A 16709-nucleotide genomic window follows, 5' to 3' on the forward strand; every position below is an offset into this window, starting at 1 on the left:
ATTTGAACCTGTATTGACGGCAAGTGATCAGTATCGACGAAAAAGATTCGCTGTAGGACACAGATATTGCTTAAAAACCTTTAATCAGCAGCTGTATAGTCAGAGAGGTTGTGCTTATTCCTCAAATGCAGTAAGTAGTAATACTGAAAGTGATTTTCTGTGAAAGAGATTGTTTTGGTTGCCTAAATATAGCTAGTGTGTCAAGAAACTAGTCTCACTTCAAGGTGCCTGCTCTCACATTTTTTTTTCGTCTCCAAACTTAAGTTTTCGGAACATATTTTACACGGGGTGTCATATGAATGCTCCTGCTAACGTGAAAATATTTTTTTTGTTGTTGTTGTTAGATTATAGTTTCAGTGACCTCTGTTTGTGAACTAAAGCAAGAGTACATTATTAAAGCTGCCCCGATCATGTATTCTTCTTTCCTCATTTCGACGCTCGACGTGGGTAAACCGAAACAAAGTGTGCATTTCTGTTTCTTTGGTTTGTCTCCCCAGGACGTGGTGTACTTCGAGCACAACCAGCGCATGCAGAAGGCGGGCGCCAGTAGCGGTGGGGGCAGCGGGGACAAGGACTCTGCCAACCTGCGGCGCGAGATGGAGCGGTACAACGCGGGCGATGGCCGCCTGTACCGGCACTTCCGGAAAAAAATGGAGCGCCTGATCGACGAATACGGCCGCAAGCGCATGCGCCAGGAAGTGGACGGGCTGCAGCTATGGAAGAGCCTGCTGTACGAGCACTGCGTCGAGAAGCTCGACTCAGGACGCACCGTGGCCTATGAGACGCGCGAGTACAGCGACGATGTCTACAGCATCGTGCTGCGGTCGGGCGTCAACAACCGGCTCTGCCTGGACATGGCCCGCGCCGAGCTGCCTTACACCGAGAGGCTGCGCCGCAAGGAGAGGCTCCTGGCGCGCAGCCACTGGTGGACACTGCCGTGGTCCGCCGGCGCCCCGCCGCCGGAGGAGACGGAAGTGGCCAGCACGCGAGGCCAGCTGCTCAGGAGAGCTGCCAGTGCCCGGCAGAGGGCGCGGCGGCGAATTGCCAAGGGCTGAAAGGAGACAGCGGAGAGCCTGGCGAACGGCTCCGAAGAACAAAGACCAGTACCGCCACTGTCAGGAAATGGGCTTCCAGTCCCCTGGCCAAATGGCCAAAACCTGCCCGGAGTGCGAGTCTGCGAAGGATTCCACATTCAAGCAGAGATGATGCGCTATTCCAATGCAGGTCGTGGCCAGGCCTTCTTTGGCCGAGTGTTCAAGTCAAGTGCGGGGAAAGTAGTCTGTGACTGAAGGAGATAACGTGTGCGGAACCAGTGGCCCACCTTAGCTGCAAAGCCCCGTTTTGGAAACTGGTCATAATAGGAACCTCTGAACAAACAACCCTGAAAGAGAGGTCAGAGGTGTGCAGTTGTGCAGCATTCCATGAAACAGGAGCACCACAAGCCTTCACATGCTCTTGGATGAAGTCCAGCAAGTGTTCCGTGAGCCTGGAGGTGTCTCTTCCTGCTCTGCATTTCAAACTTTTTTGCTTGTGCTGTGCCTGTGATAATCAGGGGTTTTGAAAGCCTTCACATTGGCAGTCCGCCGTGATATAGCTCACCACTGAGGATGTTTCTGTTTGGCAAATGGCGTGAAAGACATGGTCTGCTCATCAAGGATGCTGAACAGTTGTATGTATAGGATGTTTGTGTATCTTGCAATTTTTGAGGACCACATTGTTTAGGACATGTGTATTACTAGCATCTCTGTGTGCATGTGTGTGTGTGTATAGGAGTGTGAGGTATTCAGTGGTGTGATGCTCAGGCATAACCTCACCATGGGCTGTCACTTAAATTGGGCTATGCTACAGTTTGTTAGTCAATGAGTCAGTCCTGGCATATCTGTGTTATGAATGTGGTCTCAAAGAGGTGCAGAAGTGTAAATGTGAAGAATACAGGTACTATAACTTGTTTTGTGCCACTCCGCAACTGAATGTCATTATGTAAGGCCACACCTTAGGTTCTGCGAATACCTTTTAAAGGATGTGTCTGCCTATCATCCTGGACCAAGGTACTGTTCACTGTCTGTATGTAAGCTTGCCTTGTGTTGTGTGAGCCACTTTTGTTGCAGCGTAACTAGATATAAAGGAGCAAAGAGTGTTCTCAGCAAGTCTGACATTGAGGCGTGAAATTTATGTTTAAAAAGAACTACTGAACTCATTTTTGCGGACGACATGAAGGAGCATGTTGTGCTTATGAACAGCTTTTTGCAGTCTTTATTTCATTCCTGTTTAAAATTGTTACACATTTTGTGTTACTAGGTTTTCAAGCTTTCAATTACTTGTTTATATTATCAGTATTGCTGGCATTCTTCGACTTTTTAGGTCAATATTTGTTGCCGTAAAACTTATCGCTTGTTCAGTCATGAAGCGACACCTTGCTTAATGTTTTCCAGCCTTAATTGATGAAATAGTATGCATGTGGCATATATGCATGTGAAATATGCATGTGGCAGCTTTTAAAACCCCATTTCGCTCTGTTTCGAGTGCCTGATGTCTGTTACTCGGCTTTCTCAGTTTTTTTTTAACTCATTCGCTTGGGAGTATAGCTTTAGAAAGCAGTGCAACTGAGCTTAGTCAATTACTGCAGTGATTATATTAAGTTTGGATATTGCTGCTGACTTGCCTTGATTGGCTCCTTTTATGAAACTTGTGTAAAGAATCCTGTGGACAAACCTGGAAGTCCCTTCATGCACCTTTTTTTTTTCTTTTCAATGTGATCTGTGCAAAGGTGTAGGAGAGTTGGAACAAAAACTTGTCATGCTGTCTTGTGTAGCCCTTTTGATCTCAATTCGAGATGATATGCTGTCACAAGTCCAACTACATCAGGCTGACATTGATGATAGAAAGCTGCTGCTCACTTATCACAATGACATGCAATGCTTTCACAAGGAACCTTAGTTGGGTTGTCTGAAATAAAGGAATCGCTTCATATGTTACCGAACCATTTAGTCCGTGGCAAATGTGATCACAACAGTTTCCTTGCCTAACAGTCTAAATTGTGGTAGGACAGCTTTTGTTAAGCCTAGCAGTTTCTTTGTTCATTGTACCAAGTGTTGTATATATTCTGTGTGTGTGTTTTGTACAGGAGTAGCCTAGCCTGAAAACTCCACAGTAGCTCTCTATGGTAGCACAATCGTTTCGCTCATACCTTACCCATTTATGATAGCAGTCAAACTGACAAATGTCATTTAGTATCGCACATTTTCTTTGGCAGGTACCTCGTAATATTCCACAGATAATAGTAACAGAGTACTGTTATGCCAGTGTCTTCTTACCATACACACCCGTGTAAAGGGTGCACTTTTTTTTCGATTTGGAAGGGGTGTGGTCCTTAACGAACCAGCATTTTTCCATTAAATTTTTCTGACTGCAGAAAACCTCGTGTTATGCGTCCCCCGTTTATGTGGCTACACGAATTTTGTGACGAATTAGCGTGGGCCTGTATAATCCCTCACAGAGAGAATTTATTACAGTTCTGGAGCCTTGCTAGGTACGACAAACAACAGGAACCGTCCAGAATAAGATGTCACGTCACCCCAAGTTATTCCGAGAAGGCATTAAGGTGCAGACATAAGTGTAATGGCAAGACCTTGCATTGGGCGGGACGCAATGATTGTTTGGTGGCCGTTGATTTGGAACTGCGCTCAGTGCGTGTTGATGTGCCCCACGCCCGTTCCTACAAGGCAGCTCTCACCTAGCCTTCTTTCCTGATCACTTCGTTGTCCTAACCGTTGCAGAAATCATTCATACCATAATTCATTGTGTTGGTAGAAAGTTGGCAGTAAAATTGGACATTAAGGATAAGCAGTGGCTAGTCTCAGAAAACCTTTTGCTGCGGCTTCCCAACGAATCACGCTAGCGGCGCGCTATTACTCCTACGCTCTTGGTTTTGCCTAGCACGCCAGCACATAAGGCGAGTTAAACAGCGCAGAGGTGCTGCAGCATAATGGCACAAGGACGCCCGCAGAACTTTTTGCAGGAGGGGATGGGGGAGGCAGTAGCTAGGTTAGCACCAAAACGGCACTATATGTGGTAGTGCATAAAAAATATCCGAAATTCCAGGGGGGGAAGCCGCCTTCCCTTGCCCCTCCTTCCGGACGCCCATGTAATGGCATAGCCTTTGTGTCCTGGGCTTCTAGGTATAGCGCAAACGGAACGACCACAAGTAGGACAATTACGTGAGCGCCCTACATAAATCACAGATGTGTAAGAGAGATAAAATAGAAGGTGTAAAAGGCGAGGAGAATGGTGGAAGTGGCAACAAACTGCTCTGCTTAGTATAAATGGGCTGCACGTGATGTCACGGGCAACATGATTCAGCCGAAGACATAGCTTCTTATTGATAGCACGCAGCTTTCGGTATGCCATCTCTCAGCTTCACCACCCTTATGAAGCACTAGTCGCCCACTCTCATCAGCTTAGTCTGCTCCTCTATTTTGAGCCGTGAAATTATAAATGACGCATCGTTGGCAGGTTGGACCAGTTTGACTGTGTATCGCAGGCAGGTATCGCCGTCTGGTAGTCTTCTGTGAAACAGTAGCGTGGGAAGATCCCACAGACGTGAAACGCAGTTACTCTCGGCAAGATATCTATCTTTAGAGCACATCTCTCAAGCGCCAGTTCCTGGGTTGAGCGGTGTCGCCGTCAGCCTGGTAACCGATAGATGAACGATCACAACTGAGGGTGAAAGATGGTGGTGGCGGTGGTGATGGTGGTTGGTACCATGGGTTATTCATGGGGGGAGATACTGGTCCCAACGTATGTTGGCTAATTTGTGGCATCACTAGTGAAAGATAGCAAGCGAAGCTCGCTGCGGTAAATGCAAGTATGGCGATTGCAAAGAGAGCGCGAGGAGGAAAGTGAAGGAGGAGGGTAGAGCAGGAGCATAAGAGGGAATGCGGAGGAGGAGGCTACGCGGGGTACGGCGAGACGGCTTCTGTGAAACGCTCTACGCGGGGTATGGCGAGACGGCTTCTGTGAAACGCTCCGGCCGAGCAGGGACATGCCGCAGAAGCAGAAACCAAGCGCTGCCACGCTTCCACACTGCGTGTTCAGTCGAGCGATCACCAATGGTTCAAATACCCCATAACTGTGCTCAAAGTTCGCATTGCCAAGTATCGCAGTCATCGGCCAATTCTTTTTTCCTTGCCTGTCGGGTTAGGGGAGCGTCCCTTACACGAATGTGCGTAGTATTTCGCTGCTTCCGCTCTCCAAAGGATTATCAATAAGTGTTGACTGTTAACAGTTATGTGAAAAAATTTTTCCATGAGCTTTCCTCAGGGGTGTACAACTGAAGTGACACATGACTGATGTTGTTAATTGCATATATTTTGAATTTCTAAACACAGTGATCGAAAAATGCATTCAGGACAAGGGAGCCATTTGGGGAAGAACCTTCATGTTTCGAGCCATTATACTCATTTCGCCATGATGCGATACATGCATCAATGCGATCGCTGAAGCAAAAGGACTTCCATTAGTAGCTAATATATGTACATATGCGCCTTTTCTCAATTCCTTAGTCAAGATTTCACCGGTCTTGTTTATGGTGTCGTGTTTTGTGTTCATTATCCCTCACTGCCAGCTCTCGTGTAGTGTACGTGCACCATATAGGTAAGCTCTAGCAGATTCACATGAAGTACTCCTCAGACTTGGTGTTCACCGTACTCCGCATAGATCAGCACTGTATGTGGCAGTTATATCTTTGTTCCCGTTTAACTGTGTTCATAAGGAGGTAGCAATTAGATACCAACATGAAGCTGGCAGTTACGCTTTGCGTTTTTCAACCTTAGTTGCGTATCCTAATGGCCGCAGCAAGCTTTGTTTCTTTTTGCTTTATTTTGCATAGGGGATTATCGTGTCACTTCTTTGTAGTTCACTAGAAAGGATTTCACCTATCCAATTAGATATCAAGTTTTTGCGCCTGATGAGAACATTGTTATCGTGCATTTCTTTCATTTTATCTGCCAGTAGCTGTCTGTTATGGTGACACCAGAACCACAAGAACAAGTATAGGAAAGAAAGGGCATGCTGTGCTCACTGGTCGACTGCTGAACAGTCTGCACAATTTACACAGCCAGTGTGAAGAACTTTAAACAGTGTTGGCAAATCTTTGATCGTCAGGGCAGGTTTTGTGTACAGTTCCTGTTGCACTGGAGCTGTTGCTGCTGGAGTCAGCCACGCTGTTACAAAAAAGATGCAAGAACACTGTACCTCCGGACAGCTTTTGGATATGCGAGCCAAGGAGAGCGCCGGCAAACGTACCACTTGTATTCGTTGCAAAAGACTACATACAAAGTGAAAAACAAAAATCCGCCTTTTCACATAGGAAAACTACGCTCAGATGTAACACTCAGTTCAGCACTGCTTGAAAGTATGCGCTGCTTGTAGCAAACGGCAACTTGTAGTTTGTTTGTTTTTTTGGCAATGGGGAGTAAGGCAGGGAGTAAACATGCTTTGACATCTGGTGTTCTACTGAATTGTGTCCATAATTACGTGGTACAACCCTGAATCACAATAAGGGATTGCGATTTCTTAATGCTGGTTGCAGTCTGGCTTAGTTTATTTGCGATCGCATTTTATAAAACCCCCGATGCTACTTATAATGTTAGGCTATTAAGCCTAGTGACGAACAAATTCGGGGACTTTACCATAAATGTAATATCAGGAACGGATGTTACGTTGTTGTATGCTGAACCGCAGCCATCTGGAGCTGCTGAGCTGCGAAAAGGCTCTGTTCCGAAGGAAAGGCTCTGCAGTGCCTGAAGACGTGTATATGTCCGCAGAAATCACCAACTATGCTATTGCTTTATGTTGGGGGCTAGAAGTAGTTTCAAGCAACAGTGGCTGCTTTACCTGCAGTGTTTGGCTGAATTGCAATGAATGACCGCGGCGACACATTGTCACGTGATAGGCTTAGTGGCCTGTAGCCAGTGACAAGCGCTACATGCCAATGCGATACAAACAATGCACTCTGTTTCTTAGGCTGAACCGGTTGCCCAATCTCGTAAAGGTGGTCGATTTTGCTGTTATGTCATTGCAGAGGCCTGTCATTATTGAAGCGAACGTGGTAAAACGTCGTCAGAGCAATAACATTTTTTTTATAGCAACCACCTAACGCAAATGGTTACACCTGATAATAATAATAAGGCAAATCTGTCAAAATGTTTAGTTTTCAAATGGTTACATCTGAGCGATTTCGTAGCCAATGTAAACAACCTGTGATTTTGTTTAGTTGCGAAGGCAGAACAAGACACGACTTGCATTGTAAGCGAGTGGAACAAAACTAATCCTCGCATGTGAATTGTAGGTTCATGTCTGTTTTTTGTGTTCATTTGTCCTCTATTTTTGGGACTCTTTTTGTCCTCATATGTTTCGGGACTTACCACTTATATAGTTATTCTTTCCATTCCATACATTTGGCGCACACCTGTGCTTTCACCGTTTCGCGTAAGTGTGTCACATCGTGTCATCCTTTTTGTAAAGAAAATTGGTGTTGGAACAAATGTGGTGAGATGAGAGTGTCAGACGTTGGGCCGTTTTGGATTCTTTTGCAGAAACAGGTGTTGGTACAAACGTAGTGTCATTAGGGTGCCAGATGTCGCACATTGTGATTCTTTTCCTACGAAGGATGCTGGCCAAGCTCGGAGACATGGCGTATAATGCTGTGCTTAAAAATGTCAGGACTTTCCCGTGCTGAAAAAATTGTCGAAAGTGCGCGCTCGAAGGGAAAGTTTCGTTTTTGCGAACTGCCAGGACACAGTGCATTTATTAATCTGTCCGCCCCTTGTGATGGTTATGAGCATTTTACCCCTTGAGTTAACCTAATTCGTTGTCCGGTTGTTAGAATGCTTTCTGAATAGAGTCAAATGTTTCGTTTATCAGAGTGCTAGTGCATGGTTCTGTTCGTACTTTCGTTACTCCAGGAGCTAAAACTTTGAGGGCCACATTATAGTATAGGTAAGATTAAGTTTTTTTTAAATCAAAATGAGACAAATCCACCTTGTCAGAAACGGAGAAAAGTGCCATAGTTTGTTATCCGCCGCAACCGTAAAGCTATATATATTTTGCACAAATCCTTTTTATAGCTTTTCCAAAGGAATATTGCAGTTTAATTAATTCAGTTTCTGGATTTCACTCATTAAAAAATACAGACAATGCACGGCATTAGTAGTAGTAGCATACTTTATTCGGGACAAAAAATTTACAAAACAATTTGTCCTGAGTGAGTAGGCTAAAGGCGATTTCCTGCCTGACAAGGCCATCCTTCCCTTAACTACTAATTCGGTAATAAGAGTTGCAAACAGCAGGTATTGCGGTTTTAGCATAGGGCACGGATTGCTTTGGATATGCTGAGCCAACATGTCGGTCCGGAAATGTGCTTGCCGCTGGTCCACAAAAACAGGAAAACGTCCACCGCTTTGTAGAAAGACATATAGCACACTGGCGGTGCACGTTGTCACAAATTGTTTTATAGAATAAAAAGCAGCTTCGCAGGCGAGGCTACCGATATTAGTGACCACGCAACCAACCAAGACAAAGGATGTGCAATTGTTAGGACATCTACGGACTTTGGATGCCCCACAGTCCTTAGACATTCTCGGCTTGCCCGAGCAGTTTCTGGGACTTGCTGTTGGATCCCTTCGACACTCTTGCCGCTTCTTGGCTCTAAAAGGCGATGAAGATAGTTTCTCGCTCGTTAACTGCCTTGCGCACATGACAACCGTGGGAAGCGAACACAGTCACGACGTTCAAGTGGCGGCACAGGACCACAGTCGCCAACAACGGACACCAATAAATGCACGTCTCGCCTCTGTGGCTCAAAAAGCTCCACTCGATACTATAGCTACCCCTTTCTTTGCTTTCGTGCGAGCGCAGTACGGTGTGTAGATATGCAGTGACTGTACGGTGGACTATGCTTTTGCCGAGGTGAGAAGCAAGAGAAAGGTGTGTGTTTGTAGCGCAGCGACTGCTCCACAGTTCGATCAAGTTTATGACTCAGCTGTGCGAAATACGTCATGGCCGAAGTGGCAGGCTCAAGCGCGAAGAAGCGGTTGTGTTAGTGTGCATCGGTGTTCTCCAACATGTTGGTGGTCTGCGCTTCTCTTCCGTTCTATCTATAGGGCCATTTGGATGTAGCTAGTATTCATAACCTAAGTAGCTAACATGTGAAGTGGAATGTATAGTCCGTGACCTGACATAGGCTGTCGTTGATGTCACGCGCCTATGATAGTGTAGTTTTGGCATGCACTCGCACGCACAAGGGGGCATGGGCGAAGTGGACAGGTTTCTCGTCAACTGGTGTATATTGAGCGCGACAGTTTAATTAATTCACTCGACCATCTGTATAATGTGTGTATATGTGCGTGTGTTCTGTCGTTTGCAGATGATAGTGCACAAGTGTGGCAGAGATGTCAGGACTCAGTTCTTGCGGCATGGTGATTCCTTTTTTTTTCCCCCGACATGGGAAGTTGTTTTTAGTGGCTGTTGTTTAAATAAATTGTTTGGAGAAGAGTGTCGTTTGTCTGCCTTTGCAGTGTCTCTGCGTTTTTCGCGGCAGCATTTGTTCGACACTGTCTATTCCCAGTAATGAAGGAAAGAGGGTGAGGTAACTGCACGCGAAAATTTGAGAGAGGTCAGGTTATGTTTAAAATGACGGGCAATGCTTCAGGCAACTTGCGCTGCAGCTTTCAGTTTCGTCAACAGCACTACTGCACAGCCTCTTCGTCGTAGCCACAGGGTGACGCAGCTGCTCACCGTCAGCCGTTCCTGTACATTGCCTTCGTATCAATCACGGCCGCTTCCATTCAGGGTATTAGCAGTTACGTCATTTCCGCGGAGCTGCGATGCGACCTCCACCTCCCACGTCAATGAGAGGGTCACCCAGTTATCAGTCATTTAAACAGGGATGAACACGGCCTTCGGCGGCAACGATCCACCATCCATTTCAATGATTCCCAACGCAAAACACCAACAGGAAAATTTCTGCAGGCATATCTACGAAATTTCATGCAAATTTTACGCTCATCTCTTCCATTGTTGGGAGCCTTGAAGTAAAGACAGAATCTGAAGTAACGAGTGACTGCGGTCACCACGAACAGCATGTCTGCTGTCCTTTGGTACCAGACCAGTGGAAGTTTTCGCTGCGCTGGAAGGATATCGGTGCTGACAGCAGCTCAATATTCTCCGTAGTGGAGTGTGCCTTATAGTGATCTTGAAGTTCTGCAGGTATCAGTAAGCTCTTTTCGCTTCGACGGTGCGGCCACCACGCGGGTCATGCTTCAGGAGTCGGGGCTGAATGCAAAGAGCGGAACAATGCTCTCATTCACCCACTGCCCCAACTGCTTTGCACGCTAAACCCAGTGCTTGCTTGTGCTTGTTGAACTCGAGCAGAAAACGGTCCTTGTTGACTTCCTTGGCACTCTGCAAATTTCGTACAACTTGCAAGAGTCTGCTGCGCGTCACGCTATTTTCGAGCGGATTTATTAGTTGTTTGAAACTTGAATCAAGATGGTTAAATCTTTCTCTACAACTAGATTGGCTTGCAGAGCAAATGCTGTGAGCGGTTGCCTCGTGAGAACAGTAGAATTCTACTGTTCTCACGAGGCATCCGCTCGCAGCAACCACCCACAGTGATTTTTAAAAGCACGAATCACCCCGAAATGCAGGCGAACGGGCAAAGAATTTTGTGGCAGTTAATAATCTTCGATTTTGCAGGACATCACAAGCGCCCCTTGTCACAGAAAAGCCATTGTTGGCGCTGCTGTCAGCGTGACGGATTTCCGATTGGCCTTCCTGCTTTCCCTCATATAAACACGGAGCAGACGACGACTCACGTTACAATTAAGCGTCGCCCCTCAAGATGCTACGCAGCAGAGCCATCGCTGTATTTCTAAAGTAACATCCCCCATGTAGCCTACACAGGAATCGAACTCGTGACTCTCGGGTTGCGAGTCAGACATGCTACCGGCCACTACGTCACGCAGGCACGTGTGTACAGCTTGGTTAACGTAGTGCTTTGTATGTATGCCGTGTGGTCTTTCACATAATTATTGTGATCGTGAAAGAGAAAACAGTGTTCATGTCTGCGTAGGCAAGAGGAACCACTATCGCGTCATACCCTTAAAGGCAACTTTGATGGCCTGTCTCGAAATCGCGCATCCCGTCAGTAAAATCTTTTAACTTAAAGGACCCAAAATAAATCTCGCGACCGCTTTTCAGGGGCCAAAAATCTGCAGAAGGGTCCCAAACAGGTCAGAGCTAGAGGAAGAAAATGTATTTACCAAGATGTTCCAAGATATTTCCCGAACATGTCGGGGCACATGATATCGGCATGCCTGACGTACGAAAGAGGAGTCTAGGCACATGGACCCTGGTAATGCTAACCAATGTTTTCCGCTGACAAAGGAGAGAAAGCTTAATGTCTTTGTATACAATCCCATGACTGACACCTTTGTTCGAGGAATTGAAGAGAGTTTACACAGGCAGCTGTTGGCCTCTTTGTGTCATAAGTAGCCTTCTGCAGTATTCTGCAAGCGGCGAAAAAATCTGCACAGTGAGAGAATATTTGGATGTTGATTCCGATAGACTGTATGCTGAGCTGCGTGTTGGTTTGGTTTGGTTTATGGGGGTTTAACGTCCCAAAGCGACACAGGCGATGAGAGACGCCGTAGTGAAGGGCTCCGGAAATTTCGATCGCCTGGGGTTCTTTAACGTGCACTGACATCGCACAGCACACGGGCCTCTAGAATTTCGCCTCCACCGAAATTCGACCGCCGTGGCCGGGATCGAACCCGCGTCTTTCCGGCCAGCAGCCGAGTGCCATAACCACTCAGCCACCGCGGCGGCTCTGAGCTGCGTGTGTTAAAATTGTAAACATGAAGGCATGCGAAATCTCGTGATTGTCTGAGCGGATCAGTGTACAAAAGTGTCCTCTACGATTCTGAATCACTTTTCTGTTATACATGTGACCATTTGATCACGTGAAAGGGTGTTTTCAAAGCTTACAATCGTTAAATCGAAGCAAAGCTCAGTCACGTGCCAATGACGGCATCGCGGAATACTTTTGCCTTTTGTTGAGCAGGAGATCTGATTATGAACCGAATATGACTCAATAATTGAACATATTGGGCCGGATAACCTCAGACTCCAGCTGCTCTTAAAAGTCTGAATGAAAAAAGAAACCAGGTAGAATAATAATAATTAGTTTTTGTGGAAAGGAAATGGCGCAGTATCTGCCTCATATATAGGCGGACACCTGAACTGTGCCCTAAGGGAAGGGATAAAGGATTGAGTGAAAGAAGAAAGGAAGAAATAGGTGCCGTAGTGGAGGGCTCCGAAATAGTTTCGACCACCTGGGGATCTTTAATGTGCACTGACATCGCACAGCACACGGGCGCCTTGGCGTTTTTATGGAGGAAAAACGCTAAGGCGCCCGTGTGCTGTGCGATGTCTCTGCACCTGAGCCATTGTTTCGGTTCAGTGTTGGCTCCTATGGATTTCGGGTTGCCATTGGGGTCGTTTCAAAGAACACTCTTGTAGACTACTGTTTTGCGATGAATTCGTTTCTTCTTTCGCATGTTCTGGCTGTATATGTTTTGCATCTGCGCGTTTTCTTTCGTTTTTCCTCAAAGCCTGGCATGGGATCACACGTTGCACGAGTGCTTTAGGGCTGCACTAACCATTCTTTTTGGTGGGCATCTTTTCAAAACTGTTTTTATTTTTCATTATGAATTCATGGACCTGGATTGAGGACTGTTGGTGATGACAATTAATGGAGAATATGTTTGTAATCTGCGATCCGTTGACGACACTGCCTTGCTGGGTCACTCAGGTGATGAACTGCATATCATGATCAATGACTTAGACACGCAAGGCAGAATGGTAGGTCTAAAAATTGGTATGCAGAAAACTAAAGTAATGTTCAACGGACTCGGAAGAGAACTGCATTTTGCGCTTGGTAGCGAGGTGCTAGAAGTGGTAAGGAAATATGTGTACTTAGGGCAGGTAGTGGCGGCAGATCGAGACCATGAGAGTGAATAACGAAGAATAAAAAGGTGGAGCGCATTTAGATAGTCTCAGATCATGAATGGCAGTTTACCAATATCCCTGAAGAGAAAAGCCTACAACAACTGTATCTTACTGGTGCTCATGTGTACCTATGGGGCAGAAACATGGAGGCAAACGAAAAGGGTTCCACTTAAATTGTGGACAACGCAGTGAGCTATTTGGACAGCAAAATGGTAGGTGCAACGTTAAAGGGACACTGAGGAGAAATTGAAGTTGGCTTGTATCGATAAAATACCAGCTCCTGATCACAAAAACGCCGCTCTTACTGCAAACAAAGCTCTTGTAAGGTAGAAAATAGCAAGAACCAAAATACAGGTATCGCCGCCACAGGCCGATCTCGCAAGTACAAGCGTGGTGACGCCATAGGACAAGAGACGCCACCTTGGAGGAATTTTCCGTCGTACATGGTCGGGCGAATCTCTGAGGCTGACAAAGGTAGGTTGCGCGGTTCGATATTGAAGGAAGTTTTGTCTTAAAACCGATAGTGCATTTTTATAACACAAGGAAGGCAGACAAAAGACAACCTGAATGTTGGAAGCAAAGAAAACCGATGCTTGGCGGCGCCACAGGCGGCCAGGAGAGTTTCGATTTTTTATGGCGCTTCGAATCTGAGCTTTGCGTGCCCCGTGGTTTTGTTTTTGACGCGCCTCGATTTGTAAGCGCCGAACAGCAGAGAAACTCCAAGTGCCGCTTCAAGTGTTAGTTAACCTTTAAAGGAGCCTGTTAAGGCTTGTCAGATGATCGCCAAGTTCGATGAAAAACTATGATGGCACGATGGTCGGTGATCGTACAAGGCAGCGCTTGTGCCCACACGGCCATTGACGTCCCACGGAAGTCCGACGGTTATCCCGCTTTGGACTTTCGGATGTCCGTCGGAACACCCATTTTTTACCCAAAGTCAACCACCGGACGTCCGTCGGACCATCCGATTCAAGACCGCGGAACATGTGTAGCCCATCCGACGGACGTCCGAACGCGGACGTACGGACATTTCTCGGACCGTCGCAAGGTACCGTGCATACCCAGGTTATTCAAGCGATTTCTGCATGCTTTTTGCAGCAGGAAGTCTGTAGGCCATTGTTATCATTAAGAACAAAAATAAGTAGCAATAGGTCCAACGAAAAATCATTTATTGCACGAAAAGGCTGCTTCCGAAGCGACAAACACCACACACAATATACGTATACATATACGGCAAATTACAAAACCACAGCGCAAACAGTCACGGTGATCTTTCCACGTATACAGAGGTGAGCACGTTTGTCTAGAACTCTCGAGCGGTGGTATGCAGAGCAAATGAAAGAAAACTTTACGCAGCGTAAGGATGAAGTGCTTGTTCCTGCAAGAGGCTGCATTCATATCGGGCTGTACTTAAGCGCGAATATTTCTGAAATTCCGTACCTGTTCTAAAAATTCGCTTTCTTTGCTTCGTAGAGCACCGCTCGAGATCTTCAGACAAATGGGCTCACCTTTCATGGCGCTTCGCACATTCCAGTCGAGTTCGGGAGGCTGAGGCTGGGTGTACGGGCGTAAGACGACGATGCGACGCAGGGAAACTTTTTCTAACTTCCAAGCTTTTTTTCAATCACCGGTATAACTTGACCACCCTAGGGTGCATTTTCGGGTATTTGCTTCGCTTCGGTAACCACTCACAAGAAATGTTCCACTGCCCAACTCGGACTACAACGACGCTCAATGGAAAATTGCTCCTTTCTCTTCCTGTCGATTGTTCTTTGCCGAAAACAGATGTCATCTACAGATGCACGAGATACACGTTTATCGATCTCAAGAGTCACACCGTCCGCGAACAGCGCTTGACGAAAAAAAAAAAAAAACGCTCGCAAGAGCACATAGCCATAACGAACGCCGGCCATATTTCTTGTTTACTACAGCGCGGCTCGCGATCGGCTGTGGCAAGTTTGGGCTTTTAAGCCAGCCTTTTCTTTTGCAATCAGAAATAAAAATAAGAATAAAGGGTATAAGTAGCTTCTAAAGTGTTTAAAATTGTAGTGTAACGTTCGGAATCACTAGAAGGCATTACATTTTGATTAAATGCAATACTGGATTCAAGATTCAAGTCTAGCAGGAACCCGCCGCGGTGGCTCAGTGGTTAGGGCGCTCGACTACTGATCCGGAGTTCCCGGGTTCGAACCCGACCGCGGCGGCTGCGCTTTATGGAGGAAAAACGCTAAGGCGCCCGTGTGCTGTGCGATGTCAGTGCACGTTAAAGATCCCCAGGTGGTCGAAATTATTCCGTAGCCCTCCACTACGGCACCTATTTCTTCCTTTCTTCTTTCACTCCCTCCCTTATCTCTTCCCTTACGGCGCGGTTCAGGTGTCCAACGATATATGAGACAGATACTGCGCCATTTCCTTTCCCCCCAAAAACCAATTATTAAGTCTAGCAGGAATCCGATAAATATAAACAAACATGGTGGACCAAAATTATTGTGTTCTAGAATACTAGGGCACTATAACAAAATCAATCGTTCGCGTTGTCCGAGGCTTGCTTTTTGTTCATTGCACAAATTAACCTTTCGGCACGAATTAAGACTCGATGTGAGGCGCATGTGTCAACATGCGTGCATCTGGCTGGCGGTTTCGGTGGAGCTGTGTCTGCGTAGTAAGTCGCGCGCGTTGCACTAATACCGGTTCAAGCTGTCAAAAAATAGCTAAGCGCTGCCTCCTTGGTTGGAGTAGGGCAGGAAGAACATGTCAGTGGAGGGGCCTGTGATGTCCAGGATGCAGCACTGCACCCACTTGTATTCTCAGTGCAACGTCCTCACAGCGAGTTAGACCGCCGGGAAGGTTACGTCCACGTGATGGATTCAATGCACAAGCGGAGCTCCGCAGAGATTTTTTCTTTTTGCAGAGGGACTCTTTCGCTGAAAGGTTGCTCGCTTAAGAGTACGGGACACCGCGTGCCGAATACGAAGTTAGCGCGGCGTCTGTGTTCAAGCAGCTGTGCTAAAGATTGCACACATGGTGCCATGTGCTGCTCTTACAGCCTGCAATATGGATACGTTTTTCAGCACCAACAGTGTTGTAAGACACAAGAAATAAGACTAGAGGTCGCCGAGCTAGTTCGAGCTTCTAATAAGAGTCCTCAGTGGGCAGCTCTCTAGGCCTCCCCGCCTCCTACAGCAACCAGACACGAAATATACCGGTTTATTGCCGATTGGAAAAGTGATTTTTCCATTCTGCCCGTTTTCAAAACCAGTCCTAAGTAGGACGCCCCTCGTAAACCCACCGGACATCCGGATTCGGATATCCGGATTTTCGGATGCCCACCGGACATCCGATTCGGATGTCTGATTTCGGATCCGCTTCGTTCTTCCTTCGGATGTCCGGATTCGGCTTCGGACGTACGGACCTTGAGCGGATGTCCGTCGGATATTGCTGGCCGTCTGGGAACAAAGCCATGAAATGCCGAACTATCAGATTTTGCTAACAAAACAAATTTGATAGGGTTCTCCTCAGTGTCCCTTTAAGAGAGAGGAAGAGCAGAGTGGGTGAGGGAACAAGCGCGGTTTAATGACATGCTAGTCGGAATCAAGACGAGTAAATGGGCTTGTGCAGGGCATGTAATGCGAAGACAAGAT

The 16709-nt window shown here is 46.6% G+C and overlaps 1 protein-coding gene across 2 annotated transcripts in view; it reads left to right on the forward strand.

The window, feature by feature from the left end:
- LOC144136410 (galactosylceramide sulfotransferase-like) overlaps positions 1 to 9553 on the forward strand; it is a 189637-nt gene extending 180084 nt beyond the window's left edge. For both annotated transcript variants that reach the window (XM_077668695.1, XM_077668696.1), the window contains exon 7: positions 498 to 9553. In XM_077668695.1, coding sequence (XP_077524821.1) covers positions 498 to 1055 — 558 coding nt within the window. In that variant the 3' untranslated portion in view covers positions 1056 to 9553. The remainder of the gene's footprint in view (positions 1 to 497) is intronic.
- Positions 9554 to 16709: the final 7156 nt, after the last annotated feature.

The sequence above is a fragment of the Amblyomma americanum genome, chromosome 6 (assembly GCF_052857255.1).
Source record: "Amblyomma americanum isolate KBUSLIRL-KWMA chromosome 6, ASM5285725v1, whole genome shotgun sequence".
Classification (NCBI taxonomy): Eukaryota; Metazoa; Arthropoda; class Arachnida; order Ixodida; family Ixodidae; genus Amblyomma; species Amblyomma americanum.